We start from the raw sequence: 16,806 nt of genomic DNA, 5'->3' as shown, positions 1-16,806 counted from the left end.
TCTATACAAACTGCTTTACTCTTATTACTAATTCATTGCGGTAGGTTGGATCTGCCTGTGGCTCATTATAATGATGTGTAACCCACGTGAGGCATCACTGCATTCCATTCCACTACCTGTGCCTCAGGCTTGTACAGAGATAATGTAAATACTAATCTTATATCACATCTCTTACTCTGTGCACGCTCCCCCCAACAGGACAAATCTGTAATTCATTTAACTGTGGAAAAACGTATTTACAGATCCCCAAGTGACTTTGTTTTTCTGGCTCTTTGGAGAATGTATCAATAATAAGAGTGGTTGTATTTGTTCTCAACACTTCTTGCACAAGTTCATGAGGGGGGAGATATGGGAAGCTGCTCCTGGTCTCCTGTTTCAAGGCCATTGTACAACACAACTGGATATGAGGGGCTGCAGTTGGCCTCTTGCTGTAAGGCTAATAAACCAGGGCATGGGCAGATCTACAGCAGGTTACAGGGAGAGGCTCTTGGTCCATTGCTGTGAGATCATTCTACTACATAGCAAAAGCTGCTCCTGGCCTCTTGTTGCAAAGCTAAAACATATGGAGAGCTGCTCCAGCCATTTCAGCAGAGCATTATGCTAATGGATATTAATGGATTACACAAAAACCATGAGAAATAAGAAATGCAAAAGCGTTGGAATTATGACTAAAGAACTAACGAATTTAGAAAGCTTAGTGACAAATGGTTGCCATGGAAACCCGTTCTATATGAGCCTAAGTCACGACGACCCGGAAGTGACACTGGGCAAGAGACAGGCTTTGGAACGCAGTTCTGGAGCGCAATAGTTTGAGCGCTTGCAGTTACTAGGGCAACCATTTGTGAGCGGTTCTTAAAAACAGCATGCTTCTGAGGAAGCCAATTGGTTCGGCGAAACGCGTCAGCCAGGGAGTGACATCACACTTGATCGCAGGGAAGGCCACGAGAGGAACACATACGCACACAGGCAAGGTCCCTATGTTGGAGCTAACCGCCTGTGAAACTGATGCATTTATGTGTGATTAAAGGAGAAGTCAACCCCTTCGGCGCTAAAATCCCTCCACCCTACCGTGTTGCCCCCATGGCCTACCTCCCCCCCGGGAAAATGCCCCTAAGTTACCCCTCAGCGCAGGTCCTGTCCATCTTCTCCCGTTCTGTCTTCTTCCTAGATTGTCTGGCGTTTGGCGGCGCATGCGCAGGAGGAGCATTTGCCGGTTCAGCTCTACTGCGCATGTGCCAAAAGTCACAAAGTTTCCAAAAAAAGAAATCGGAAAATTTTGTGACTTTCAGCGCATGTGCAGTAGAGCTGAACCGGTAAATGCTCCTCCTGCGCATGCGCCGCCAAACGCCAGACAATCTAGGAAGAAGACAGAACGGGAGAAGATGGTGCCTGTGAACTCCATGGACAGGACCTGCACAGAGGGGTAAGTAGCAACTTAGGGGCATTTTCCCAGGGGGGGGGGAAGGCCAGGGGGGAGGAGGGAGGGGGGGCAACACAGGGGAGGGATTTTAGCGCCAAAGGGGTTTAGTTTTCCTTTAACTTCAAACAACCAAATGTGCAATTTGTTTTTAAAGTATTTAAATTTAATAAATTGTGTTACACTATTTTGATTTGTATTTCTCTATATTGGAGCACAAGAGCGGACCCAGGAGGAGAGTGAGATCTGCTAATACTATGGGTAATATATCAAATTATCATCTTGTGAGTAGGAAATTTAGCCAAATGGTGGAGGATTGAATTAACTGTATACATCACTACTGGGAGTGGAAAGTTTAAAAGGGGAAACACACTTCAATGAGTAATTTTTGATACTGGGTGCTCTCGCAGTATTTGAACCTACTGCACTATTTTGGTTTCTGCTTTCTCTACTGCCATAGGCGCTGATCTATATACATTTTTTTGGAGACTTTCGATACAGCTGAGTGACTGTGGGAAGATCGGCAAGAGAGAGTAAGCCTAAAAGACTGACTTTTTTCCTAGAATTTTCTTAATCTCAGTTTGGAAACTGAGAAACTAACCATAAACGCACAGATAATATCGTACGAAACAGATTTTCGTATGATATTTGGTGGGAGAAGAGCCAAACGATATCGACAGAAGACTTGGATATTAGTCGGCTCGTGGATCGGGCTGGACGGAAAATTTTGATCGGTTGCCTTTGAAGGGCATTATTAGTGGTGAATTGTCAGATACAGGTAGAATTCTATTGTTTCTATATGTATATCTGATGATTCAGCTCTACACGTGTGTGTTGAAATGAACGATCTTTCTTGGAAACATCTTTTTCAAGAAAGATTGCAATTGTTACGTCTCTGGCCACCTTTAGTTAAAAAAGTTAAAAGGCTGAACTTGATGAACGTGTGCCTTTTTTAGGGATGCACCGAATCCACTATTTTAGATTCAGCCGAACCCCCGAATCCTTCGTGAAAGATTTGGCCGAATCCGAACCCTAATTTGCATATACCTAATTTGCATAAATCACGTGATTTCCCTCCCCGCCCATAATTTGCATATGCAAATTAGGATTCAGATTCGGTTCGGCTTGGCAGAAGGATTTGGCCGAATCCGAATCCTGCTGAAAAAGGCCGAATCCTGGCCGAATCCCGAACCAAATCCTGGATTCAGTGCATCCCTCGTCTTTTTTCAACCTAACTTACTATGTTACTATATTACATAGAATATAGAAACTGTGCTAGGCACCACAGCACACAAAATAAGTAAAAACTGGCGATGATTTCAGGCATTTTAACAGCCCCTTTATAGCACGGAACATACAAAGTTTGGAAAACATAAGAAACCCCTCTGGCTGCTACTGCTGTTAGATTGAGAAAACAACTAGATAAACCTGTTGCACCAACATTACAATCTGTTTTTTCTGAGAATTTCCTACAACCCAGGGGCCACAGATGTCTGACTGGCCATTCCCAGGAAAGATGGGCTGCTTGTGAGAAGACCTATAGGAATCTAATAAGGCAGTGCAAAAGTCTTTGCTTGTTTACATTTGTGCAGATGGCACTGAATCCTATACATTTAAAGGGGAAGGAAACCTAGTTGGCGCAAACCGTCCACCTCCCCTCCCGTTTGTTGCTCACCCACCCTCCTCCCCCTGGCCTACCCGTCCCGCTGGGCAAATGCCCCTAACTTGTTACTTACCCTTTTGCGCAGGTCCAGTCCACGGAGTTCACAGGCACCATCTTCTTCCATGCGATCTTCTTCCTGCTGTGAACGGCGTTTTGGCGCATGCGCAGTAGGATCATTTCGCCGGTACGGATCTACTGCGCATGCGCCAAAAGTCACGCGCATGCACAGTAGATCGTACCGGCGAAATGATCCTACTGCGCATTCGCCATTCAAAGCGCAGAAGGGTAAGTAACAAGTTAGGGGCATTTGCCCAGCGGGACGGGTAGGCCAGGGGGGAGGAGGGAGGGTGGGCAACAAACGGGAGGGGGGGTGGGGGGTTTGCGCCGACTAGGTTTCTTTCCCCTTTAAGAGACACCATGAATCACCGAATCACAAAGGGCAGATCAGAGATTGTACAAAGGGAGATGAACGACTAAAACATTCACGAGGGCTTGGGCACCCACTTAATCCCAAATTATAACTCGGGAATTGAGCAAGAATATGAATAATCTAAATAACCTGAAAAATTTTTTGCCCAGATAAACTATTAGTAATTTAAGCAAGTTCTTTCTGGTGGAAGAGATAAGGAAACATCTGTACTCCAGCTCCGGAAGAACTTGCCATTCAGTAAGAGCAGTTACAGTTCAGTTCCCTATAACAACCACACATTTTGTTGTGTATCGCAGTACAGGTACAGCACCACAAAGAGATATTGGGGGATGTTCCTTACCGCGGATTGGACATCGCACAGAGTGTGAGTGAGGATAATGTTGAAGACAGCATGGGATCGGCTACTCTCTTCATTCATGTTGGTCGCCGCCACCGTGCGAGATTTGTTCCCTTCTGACATCAATGACTCAATATCCTTAAAAATAATGCAAAAAATGGCATTAATGTGTAATTTTATTAATAACCACTTGGACAATGATGACAAATGATTTATTGTAGGGTTATCTATTTATTCTCCTAAAACAGTATAAAGTATGACAATTGGTACTGAAGCAGGTACACACCACAATACTCACAGTCAAATGAATAAGACTCTGCATCACTGGAGGTTGCTGGGCTACTAAAAACTAGGTTTTAGCTTGGACTTCGGCAACACATTGATGTAATTGTGTTTTTTTTTTTTTCAACCTCAACTACTATTTAACTCCCAACATTGCTGCTCCTGCTTCCAGGGTATTATAAATGATCTAATTAAAAAGGAACACTGGTATATACCTTGTAACTGGAGACAGCTAGCTTTGATAGGCCGTCGACATATGGGCCCAAAACCTTGTGCTCTCTGACTTTAAGGGACTGTCGGCTTCTGAAAATAAAATGTCATGTTATAAGTTGGTTTGAGCAGAAAGAGAGTTAACAACGTGTAAAACAATAGCATTAGTTTGCTCTGTCTTGTGCTTTATTGTGTCATTCCATTGGTTGACTCATATCAACTACTGATTTAGATGTAAACCCTCCCCAAAAAATGTAATCAGTGAATATCCTCTTTGAAATCTTTAGATAACTGTCACTCTGTGAAGGTTAACAGTAAGGCTGCAGCATCCCCTTAATCACTTAGAATTCCTTCTACTCCTCTTACCCACTCTGCCCCCTCCCTCAGCAATTTACTTTGGCCGTTGGCTCATGAGCATGCTCAGTTCTTCTCAGCTCAGATTACTAAACACACTCTCCAGTCTAACAGCCAATGAAGAGATAGCATTGCTGCTTCCCAAAGAAACTCCTAACCACCACTCCTGATCTCATCTTAACCATTAGGGATGCACCGAATCCACTATTTTGGATTCAGCCGAACCCCTGAATCCTTCACTAAGGATTCGGCCGAATACCGAACCGAAGCTGAATCCTAATTTGCATATGCAAATTAGGATCCTAATTTGCATATGCAAATTAGGGGTGGGAAGGGGGAAATGTTTTACTTCCTTGTTTTGTGACAAAAAGTCACACGATTTCCCTCTCCTCCCCTAATTTTTGCATATGCAAATTAGGATTCGGTTCGGCCGAACAGAAGGATTCGGCCGAATCCGAATCCTGCTGAAAAAGGCCGAATCCCGAACCGAATCCTGGATTCGGTGCATCCCTATTAAACATTACAGTGCTCAACCCCAGCAGAACTTTTTATCAAAGTATGTTGTGCCTGTGTAAACCTGCATTCTGCATTGCATGAACTTTACAGCATTCATGTCCAGTTTACAGATGTCAGTGTTACTGATGCTGTGTCAGTGGGAAAATGGCCGCAGGATTAAAGCTGCTATTTCTTTTAGGAAAATCTGATGGTGCTGGCAAATAGAGGGATATATGTGGTACAAATGACGTGGCATGGGTGGGGAAGATATGTCTAACCTATATATATGGTAGGAAAATGTACACGCACATGTCCTTTAACCTGCTGAATTCTATCAACTGAGCAGAAAAAAAAGGCTATAGTGACCACTTTAACTGGCTGAACATGGTGCCATGTGAAATGTTCCCACTGGCAACATGACCTTTTAGTTTTGTAATAGATCCGTGTACCTCAGAGACATAACACAAACAGAAAGCATAGGAATAAAACCAATCCTAGCCAGTAAATGGGTGTCAATGACTGACATGATTAAATGACATTTACTGGAAAGTAGACTATTTGAGATGGTGCAGATGGGTTTAATAGCCCACTGGGGGCTGGAGAACAAGCAACAAATCAGCAGCTCCTGTATGCAAGAGCAAAATCCCAACCCCGCAAAAAAGTATAAAATGTACAATTTAAGCAAAAAAAATTCAGCTGACGTACCCTTTTGGATCAAGGAGATCCCGGACTTTTTCATTGTAGATTTCCATATAGGAGACTTCCACTTTAAAGCTCAGCTCTTCGTTTTCTGCTTTCTGGGTTCTTTCGAATAAAGTGCTGCATAGTCTTGGGATTAGTCCGGGATCGTCAGCCGAGCCCATCATGGTGTAGGACTTGCCAGAGCCTGGACAAACACAAGTTACAATCAACAGCCTACCACATTGACCATCAATCCCAGCCCACATTTTTTAAATGCCTCATATATATGACAAAGACAAGAGAATCACTGTAAAGGGCAGAACCCCAAAATCACAGCTTTTGAAGTTTATAGGACTAAATATTAAAGGTGAGTGCTTGTGAAACTTTGGTGTTTATTTACACCAGTCAGCTTTGCACCAATGCAATAACCCATAGTAACAATCATACATTTGTTTTGAGCCCGATTTAGAAATTGAAAGCAAATCCCTGATTGGTTGCTGGAGGGTTACTGCAGTTAAGCAAAATGCCTACTGTGTATAAATGAACCAACTCTGTTGAGCATGATGAGCATGAATCCCAAGGATCCCCTTCCTCATGCTCACAGGGCTCTGATACATCTCCATTAAAGGAGAACTAAAGCATAATTAAAAAAATAGTTAGAAATGTTGTACATTATGTTTTGTGCTTCTGTACCAGCCCAAGGCAACCACAGCCCTTTAGCAGTAAAGATCTGTGTCTCCAAAGATGCCCCAGTAGCTCCCCATCTTCTTTTCTGCTGATTCACTGCACATGCTCTGTGCTGCTGTCACTTACTGAGCTTAGGGACCCACTCACAATATACAGTACACATAGAATAGAAATGTCACAATATAAGGCTGATTAGTAATTAATACACATAATTACTACATGGCAGCACAGAAACCAGTGCAATTAGCATCAGAATTGAATAATCAGCAAACCTGTAGCATCAGCTTATATTACAGCCAGGGAAGCTCATTTTCTGCTGGATAATTAGTGACGAGCCCTAAGCTTAGCTTCTCAACAGCCAATCAGAGCCCACTGAGCATGTGAGTGTCACAGACACTTTCCAAGATGGTGACCCCCTGTGACAAGTTTGAAGTCCTGGATCATTGCTGCTATTGACAAGCTGTAACAGTATCAAAAAGTGACCCACCCCAAAACCATTTTAGATGCAATGTTTGCACTTTAACCAACTTAACTTCTTACCCCCTCAATATTGTTGATTGGTAAATTCAGCCGTATTGGATTAGCAACTTACCAGTCTGCCCATAGGCAAAGACACATGCATTGTAGCCTTCAAATGCATTCTGTAGTATATTCTCTCCAAGGGACTGAAAGACTACATCTTGTCCTGCAGAGAAACAGATCCAGTTATTGTGGTATATAGACATTGGGCCGGACCATAAGGACTAGGATTTTGGAGTGATCTTTTGAGGTTGTGACCTACAGGGTTAACCACTTTATTTTGTGGAACATCAGCCCTTCAATATTGTTTGGTCATCCTGGAGCAGCCAGATTGAATTATATCTATGATCAGTGATAAAATTACTACACATGGTGATTACAATGGCTTTTGTTTATAGTTTTGATTTAATGCTTTAACAGTTACAACAAACCAGGTTAGGTGAAGGAATAAAAATAGAAACAGGGAAGAGAAATGCTAAATAGGCTTTCGAGAGTCGTGTCTTTTTATAAAGACTGAGCATTCAACCAAGTATCCAATATTGTGTTGAACTTAGTTGGGCAACCTCATGGCAAGTTGACCAGGTTTTGTTTGGGTAACACGTCATGAATTCATTTTTTCTCTAGAGGGTGAATGCTGGAGCAAATGTGGACTTCCAAGTCAACAGTAACCCTTTTTTTCATGTAGAACAATAACTGGAGATAACATAACCGTTGGTAGGATGATGGAGCCAAGTCTTCCACAACACTGACTAGACATACTTTCAGGCATTGAATGTTGGGAAGGGCCAGTCTCTCATTAATTTACTTTTAAACAACTGACCAAAATTGTTTGTTTCTCAAAAGACGTGAAAAAAGTTCCTACCGCTAGATTGCATTTGGTGCATGTATCTGGTACTTGGAGGTACAGTTTAGCCAGCCTGTGAGGTGTTAGGTAGGCCCAGTTAATGAATTTAATTTGGATGAACCTGTTCCAGACTTTACACAGGCTTATCAATAAAGAGCGGGCTATAATACAAATCAACATCCCACTGAAAGACTGCCACCAGGCCTGCTGCAAGATCCCTATTTAGAGACAGGGCACTGGCAGGTTTGTTTAAGCGGGTTCCTATTTTAGGCAGAATTACTAAGAGCATAACAATTAAACATTATTGCTTATAGATGTAAATATTACATCTGTGCATGACTATAAAATATTTTATTTTAAAAGAAAATGTAAAAATTAAAATAAATGCCATCTATCAAAAAAATAAATCTCTGAAAAGGAAGATATGGTCTGAGACGCCTATTACCAGGCTGAGCGTGGCTCTAATATGCCCCGGATCCATTCCTGGAGCAAGCATGAGCATCACTTTACTGAGAAGCAAGCGGAATGCACAGGCCTAATGTCATCAACCCCCAAGGTTTTAATGAGCATGCCAAACTTCAGTGGCCAATAAATTAGTAAGGACGTACCAGATTGCCAGATAGACTGGAAATCATTTCACATGTTATTAGCATTTTAAGAGCTTTATTCTGAATACTCTGCATTAGAATAGAAAATGTACTAGAAAGCATATGAAAGTTATGGAATTCTGGTGCAAAAGTCCTATTGATTTTAAGACATTACGTAAATACTCGAGTATAAGCCGACCCGAGTATAAGCCGAGGTACCTAATTTTACCTACGAAAACTGGGAAAACTTATTGACTCTAGTATAAGCCTAGACACAACTACAGCCCTGTCTCCCTGCAGCGCACATTCCGCCAAAGCGACCCCCCCAGCGATCAACCGGACTTCTTTGCAAAGTTGATGGTGACAGAGAATTGCCAAACGGATTACTGTGTGCATTGTCCCACTGTCCCACTACCATGTGCAGAGGGTGCTGTGTGATATTGCCATCACTGTTAATCCTTCATACAACCAACAGAGGGTGCTGTGTGATATTGCCATCACTGTTAATCTTTCGTATAACCAACAGAGGGCGCTGTGTGATATTGCCATCACTGTTAATCTTTCGTATAACCAACAGAGGGCGCTGTGTGATATTGCCATCACTGTTAATCTTTCATATAACCAACAGAGGGCGCTGTGTGATATTGCAGTCACTGTTAATCTTTCATATAACCAACAGAGGGCGCTGTGTGATATTGCAGTCACTGTTAATCTTTCGTATAACCAACAGAGGGCGCTGTGTGATATTGCCATCACTGTTAATCCTTCATATAACCAACAGAGGGCGCTGTGTGATATTGCAGTCACTGTTATTCTTTCTTATAACCAACAGAGGGTGCTGTGTAATATTGCAGTCTCTCCCCAAGTGAACTGTTGGTATAGGAATGATTAAAAGTGACTGCAATCTCAGCTACTTACCGCTGACCCGAGTATAAGCCGAGGTAGACTTTTTCAGCACATTTTGGATGCTGAAAAACTCGGCTTATACTCGAGTATACGGTAAATAGCTTATACTGTATCTATAACCTTACATGGTTTCCATCTGTTCAGCAGCTGGGCATTGCCAATCTCTGATCCAAGCTGCAATCGTTTAGTAAAAATAGAAATCTGGCATGTGTTCCCATAACCTCACAATATCATCTATGGATTCAACTATATTAATTGCTTCTGCTGGGACTCGCTCAATGGTTTTCGGAGGATAAAAATGATGATGATTGCAGTTACTATTCCCTATTAATAATGGCACACACTTTGTGATTGGTTATTGATCAAAGAGAAAGGAATGCTTGGCTCACAAGTTCTTAAGCACAAGGCATGCCATTTAATGTTACCTGCAAACTTCTCTTTAACGGACTCATCCATGGACCAGAAGCAGTGATCGTAGGCAAATACCTGCAGAGACAGAGCCAATCAGTGTCGTATTGAGTCATAAATGAGAGGAATAGAGGGGCTACTGTATTTATACTGGAACAGGGAAAGGATCCCGTCTCTACATCACTAGATGACTAACTATAACTAACCTGTAATGCTACATATACTCCCAAAAACTCTCTGACAGCCTGTTACAATCATCAATATACCCAGCAAGCAATACATTTTGAATATATTTATTTGGAAGGCAGTGTTGCTACAAAACTGTACCAATTTACCCAGCATGCAGTGTGGTTAGAACCTATTGATTATACAGTAGCCCATATGAGAAGAGAATGTATCTTACCTTTGGCTGGCTCCTGGCACAACAGGAAGAAAGAAAAAAAAGGAATAGTTAATTTAGGTGCATCAGTCTTATCTCACTGTTCACATATAAACTGAAATCAGTGTGGCAATGCTAAGAATGACCTCTTCTTTAGCACTCAGACTGTAAGCTCTACAGGCAGCTCTTTCCTCCTGTCTCCCTTTACCACTCAGCACTTACTGTATAATACATATATTCAAGATTCAACAATCTTTAAATGTATACAAGTAGTGTTATCTTAATTAACATGCATACATATATACATACTGCCTCATGTAGGGGGTTGTGTGTGCAAAACACATACATTTAAAAGAAGTTTATCCATCCTGGATGGAATTAATTGGGCTGATAGTTTTGTGTCATCTGCAAACACTGATACATTACTTACAATACCCTCCCCAAAGTCATAAGTGAACAAGTTAAATAAAAGTGGACCCAATACTGAGCCCTGGGGGACCCCACTAAGAACCTTACTCCAAGTAGAGAATGTCCCATTAACAACCACCCTCTGTACCTGATCCTGTAGCCAGTTTCCTATCCATGTGCAAACGACTTCATTAAGCCCAACAGACCTTTGTTTAGAAAGCAGTTGTTATGGGGCACAGTATCAAACACTTTAGGTGTGCAGTATATGTGATCTATTTGGATTTTGCTACTGTCCAATGTTTTATTAACCACATCATATAAAGCAACAACATTTATCATCATAAAGTCATGCTGATTACTGCTCTTAATGACATTTTTCAGAGTATAATTTTGAATGTGATCCCTTAACAAGCCTTCATATAATTTGCCCACTACAGACATCAAATTTACTGGCCTATAATCGCCAGGCTGAGACTGTAATCCCTTTTTAAAGTATAGGAATTAGATCAACATTCCTCCAATCCATAGGTACCATACTGAACGAAAGCGAGTCTGAGAAAATGAGAAATAGAGGCCTGGCTAACACTGTACTTAAAGGGAAAAACATTTTCTTCAAAATGAATCAGTTAATAGTGCTGCTCCAGCAGAATTCTGCACTGAAATCCATTTCTCAAAAGAGCAAACAGATTTTTTTATATTCAATTTTGAAATCTGACATGGGGCTAGACATATTGTCAATTTCCCAGCTGCCCCAAGTCATGTGATTTGTGCTCTGATAAACTTCAATCACTCTTTACTGCTGTACTGCAAGTTGGAGTGATATCACCCCCCTCCCTTCCCCCCCCAGCAGCCTAACAACAGAACAATGGGAAGGTAACCAGATAACAGCTCCCTAACACAAGATAACAGCTGCCTGGTAGATCTAAGAACAACACTCAATAGTAAAAACCCATGTCCCACTGAGACACATTCAGTTACATTGAGAAGGAAAAACAGCAGCCTGCCAGAAAGCATTTCTCTCCTACAGTGCAGGCACAAGTCACATGACTGGAGGCAGCTGGGAAATTGACAAAATGTCTAGCCCCATGTCAGATTTCAAAATTGAATATAAAAAAATCTGTTTGCTCTTTTGAGAAATGGATTTCAGTGTAGAATTCTGCTGGAGCAGCACTATTAACTGATTCATTTTGAAAACATTTTTTTTTCCCATGACAGTATCCCTTTAACTTTCTAAGCACCTGGTCCTGGTACATTAATTTTAAGTAAACCTTTATGTACCATAACTGGCATCACCCACTGAGCTGAGCAATCAGTGACTCCTTGACAAGCATAGACTGAAAAAAAGAATTAAGCAAACGTTCCTTTTCTGCATCCTGTATAATCACGTTATTTCCATATTTCCAATACTTTCTGTAGTGCATTTCTCAGTGACCCAGTTTCTGGGCTTATTGTGGATCTGAGCATTACCTCCTGCAGTACTGAAGCAAAGAATCTGTCATATCCCTGCAATGTTTAATCCAGAATTAGGCTGAACGTTCATGCTCTGACACATCACATAAAGCCGCACTTTCTATTTATAACACTTATCACTTGCCTTTTGGCAGCCCCTAATAACTACATGGTTAAAGTAGATTTAATCTGAATTCCGCTAAGTACACTACCTGCCCCTCTCCCCTCAACTGTATCAGCGAGGACTTAAAGACTCCGGCTGTAATGACCACGTTGTCTGGAACCTTGATAGGTGATTGTACCTTGTGGATGCACAGGAATACTCTGTGGGCTCCGGTGTTCGCCGACGTCCTTTTGGGACCCGGGTTTTCTGCTGCCGAATCCAACAAGGAAGTTCGGAGTAATAATCGTAAGCGTGGTACCGGCAAGGATGAAGAGAATACATAGTCGAGGTCGGGCAAAGGCTCAAGGCAGACAAACAAAGTCAAGAGTCAGGCAAAATGTCGAAAACCAGGAATTCAATAGTAAAGAACGATTCGGCAGGATCAGAAAAACTGGAACCAGCTTGGGAATTAGCAAAATGGTGGACAGGCCTTTTAAACAATCTTTGGCGCCAAAACTCCCAATTAGACGCACCCTGATGACGTGAAGCATTGGACGCCAGCGTCACTTTGAAGAGGAATGTGGAAGTGCGCGCATGCGCGCCATAATTCGGGGAGAGACGCGCTGAGAGGTAAGTCGCTGAGGAAATCTCCCGGCATGTCTTACACCGGCATTAAGAGTCACGTTCCCATTGGGTGCAGTCTGGTGCAGTGAGAAGTTGAACGATCATCATATTAAGAATATTAAGAATAAGTCAGGCTCTCTGAAAAGTGACTGGCCAACAAAGGGGCAAATTCACTAAATGACGAATTTTCGCCAGCGAACGATTCGTCACACTTGGTTGCCACTTCGCCAGGTGCAAATTTGTTACTACTACATAAGTGTTACTACTACGCTACTTCACTAAAATGCAAAGTTGCGTCTCGGCTACCGTAGGCGATACCTCCCAAGAGGCCCTCTTTTGACAGCTCAACCTGCAGTCCCTTGTTTGTACTGGAAAGTCCAGATTTTCTCTGCACTGAACAGGCAGAAAAAGAAAATGTTTCTAACTTAATTGGCTTTTGGCAGAGAGCCAAGAACAGCCACTGCTGCAGATAAGATACTTTTGTAACAATTTTGAGATAAGCCGTTCTCTTGGGAAAAGTTAGACTCACAGCTTAAATTGCAATTCACCTTCATCAGCAAAACTGTAATAAGTGGGGAAAAAAACACAGAAATAATGTTACAATTTTCATAACCTGCCAAATTTTGTAAAATGAACATGGTAATTAGGGGGTGTGGTCACAAAAAATGGGCGTGGTCAAAAATTTGGTGTACTGCAACTTTTTTGTCCCTCTTGTTATTTCCAGAATGTTGGGAGGTATGACGTACGCTGGAGACTTTTTGCGAGCAATTCATAACAAAGTTTCGCTAGCGTTCGTTTCTGCCTAGCGAAACATTGTTAGCACTTTTACTAGGGATGCACCGAATCCACTAATAGGGATTCGGCCGAATCCTTGGTGAAAGATTCGGCCGAATACCGAACCAAATCCTAATTTGCATATGCAAATTAGGATCAGAAAAAGAAAAAGTGGAAAAAACTCTTCTTGTGACAATAAGTCATGTGATTACCCTACCCACCCCAAATTTACATATGCAAATTAGGATTTGGTTTGACCAGGCACAAGGATTCAGCTGAATCCTGCTGAAAAAGGCCCAATACCGAACCAAATCCTGGATTCGGTGCATCCCTAACTTTAAAGTCATATGGACGTGAGATGTTGGTGCAAATGCTTGATTAGTAGGACTCCATACGCCCCCTGTGACCATATCTTTAAAGGGGAACAACCGCAAAAAGGAAAATTTTATATAAGGTTCCTTCAGCACAAATCCTGCATGTGGAGAGACAGAAATTCTGTCAGTTGATTATTTTGAAAGTGGTAGATTTAATGCATCTTCCAGGTAAAAGGAGCATCCCCCCCCCCCTAAAGACATCTTAGACTTATCAATCAAAATCTCACTCTGACTCCTGCATGTAGGGAGAAAGAAGAGAAACAGATGCTGAGAGGGGGAGAGTGAAGATAAACTTGATTATTTCAGAAACAGAACAGAATTTCTAATTAACTATATCTTATTTCAGTGAGATGAAGCTTATATTAAGCTTATATGAAGCTTATATTAAGGGGTATTTACTAAAATTTGACTTTTTCTCACTATAAAAAAAATAAAAATTTGACCAAACCCGAATGGCCTTAATTTACAAATAAATCCGAATGAAAAAAGCAAGTGCGTGAAAAAGTCACGACAAAATCATGCTTCATATCAAATTGTGTGACTTTTTCAATTTGATGCAACTTTTTTTTGATTATTGAACGAGAACCAGCCCGAACCCCTCGAAGATCATGAAGGCAAGAAACATCTTCAACTTGTTAAAGGCACTATCTGCCATTGACTTCTACATGATTTCAACAGTTTTAGTATGTTCAGATTGTAAGCAGCTTTGGACCATAATAAATCACGAAAAATTTAAGTTTTTTTCCCCCTCTAAAAATTAAAGTTTTCACCTCTTTAAAGAAGTGACCAGAAAAATTTGAAGTTTAATAAATAGGCCCCTTAATGTTTATTATTGCAATAGTTCCCCTTTAAGTACACCTTTCTGCTTTTAGATTGTAAGCTCTAATGTCCATCAGTATAGACAAACTGATAGATTCATGAAAAATGACACACAAATACAGGTGTGGGACCTGTTATCCAGAATCTGTGATTTTCCGGATAACGGAACTTTCTATAATTTCATACCTTAAAGGGATCGTGGGAAAACATGTTTTTTTCAAAACGCATCAGTTAATAGTGCTGCTCCAGCAGACTTCTGCACTGAAATTAATTTCTCAAAAGAGCAAATTGATTTTTTTATATTCAATTTTGAAATCTGACATGGGGCTAGACATTTTGTCAATTTCCCAGCTGCCCCCAGTCATGTGACTTGTGCCTGCACTTGAGGATGGAACTGCTTTCTGGCAGGCTGTTATTTCTCCTACTTAATATAATTGACTGTGTCTCAGTGGGACCGGGATTTTACTAGTCAGTGTTGTTCTTAGATTTACCAGGCAGCTGTTATCTTGTGTTAGGGAGCTGCTATCTGGTTACCTTCCCATTGTTCTGTTGTTAGGCTGCTGAGGGGGGGGAAGGGAGGTGTGATATCAGTCCAACTTGCAGTACAGCAGTAAAGAGTGACTGAAGTTTATCAAAGTCACATGACTGGAGGCAGCTGGGAAATTGACAAAATGTCTAGCCCCATGTCAGATTTCAAAGTTAAATATAAAAAATCTGTTTGCTCTTTTGAAAAATGTATTTCAGTGCAGAATTCTGCTGGAGCAGTACTATTAACTGATGTGTTTAGAAAAAAACATGTTTTCCCATGACAGTATCCCTTTAAGTCTACTAGAAAATCATATAAACATTAAATAAAGCCAATAGGCTGGTTTTGCCTCCAATATGGATTAATTATATCTCAGCTGGGATCAAGTACAAGCTGCTGTTTCATACCTCCCAACATTTTGGAAACAGAAAGAGGGAGAAAAAGATTTGCCGTGTGAAGCGTGACGAACATTTTTTGACCACGCCCATATTGTGGCCAGAACCATTAATTACCATGTTCATTTTACAAAATTTGGCAGGTTATGGAAGTTTGAACACATTTCTGTGGTTTTTAAGTATTATTAATTTGCTAATGAAGGTGAAATGCCCTTTAAGATGTGAGTCTAAAGGTAATTATATAAAATATGACATTTTTGGCTACATTCATTTTTAGGTTTTAGTTCTCCTTTAAGTGCCCTTACGGGAGAATAGGTAGAGACTGCTATTAATAATAAATATATTAAATTGTTTCCTGTTGCAGACAACACAATCAGACTGTTTGACAGTTGGACGTTCCCAGTAGTTGCCTCCCGGCACAACCAGTTGTTTCTGTTGTCTGTCTGGAGCTCAAACATGAATTGTGGCGCTCAATAACATCAAATAACAAAATAAAATGAGTCTCTCGGTTAAACAGATTTCTTAAAAAACAAAAACAACTACAGTTTGGTGACTTTATTTCACAGCAATGGCAGACGTTCCACTTAAACACAGGCTAAAAACCCAGAGAAAAATCCAAGTCTCTTGTTAAAAGTCGGAAATTACCTATTTTGTTAAAGGAAAACTATACCCCCCAAACAATGTAGGTCTCTATTAAAAGATATTGCATAAAACAGCTCATGTGTAAAACCCTGCTTCATGTAAATAAACCATTTTCATAATAATATACTTTTCTAATAGTAGGTGCCATTGGGTAATCATAAATAGAAAATTGCCATTTTAAAAAATAAAGGCCGCCCCCTGGGATCGTACGATTCTCTGTGCACACAAACAAACGATACATGTTAGGTCACGAGCCAATTAACAGACAGAGTTCTGTATTTTGCTTCCACACTTCTTCCTGTTACAGTTAGAGCTGCAGTATTTCTGGTCAGGTGATCTCTGAGGCAGCACACAGACTATCACAAAATGGTGGTTCAAGGCAAGAGATGTAAAAGGGCAATATTTACTTAAATATATAGACCAGTTTGGGAAGATTCTTTAATATGCCACTTAATATGATGTAAACTATCTGTTGCTTAAGTGTTCATTTTGA

At 41.1% G+C, this 16,806-nt stretch overlaps 1 protein-coding gene across 1 annotated transcript in view; it reads right to left on the bottom strand.

Moving 5' to 3' along the window:
- LOC108718298 (kinesin-like protein KIF13B) overlaps window positions 1–16,806 on the bottom strand; it is a 123,624-nt gene that overhangs the window by 81,272 nt on the left and 25,546 nt on the right. Inside the window, exons 3-8 of the mRNA XM_018266021.2 lie at window positions 10,224–10,236; window positions 9,838–9,898; window positions 7,149–7,241; window positions 5,894–6,074; window positions 4,345–4,432; window positions 3,851–3,985 (exon numbers count right to left, since the gene is read on the bottom strand). Coding sequence (XP_018121510.1) covers window positions 3,851–3,985; window positions 4,345–4,432; window positions 5,894–6,074; window positions 7,149–7,241; window positions 9,838–9,898; window positions 10,224–10,236 — 571 coding nt within the window. The remainder of the gene's footprint in view (window positions 1–3,850; window positions 3,986–4,344; window positions 4,433–5,893; window positions 6,075–7,148; window positions 7,242–9,837; window positions 9,899–10,223; window positions 10,237–16,806) is intronic.

Source organism: Xenopus laevis, chromosome 5S (genome assembly GCF_017654675.1).
Source record: "Xenopus laevis strain J_2021 chromosome 5S, Xenopus_laevis_v10.1, whole genome shotgun sequence".
Lineage (NCBI taxonomy): Eukaryota > Metazoa > Chordata > Amphibia > Anura > Pipidae > Xenopus > Xenopus laevis.
Note: the sequence above shows the minus strand (reverse complement) of the source record. Positions and strands in the feature narration are given on the sequence as shown.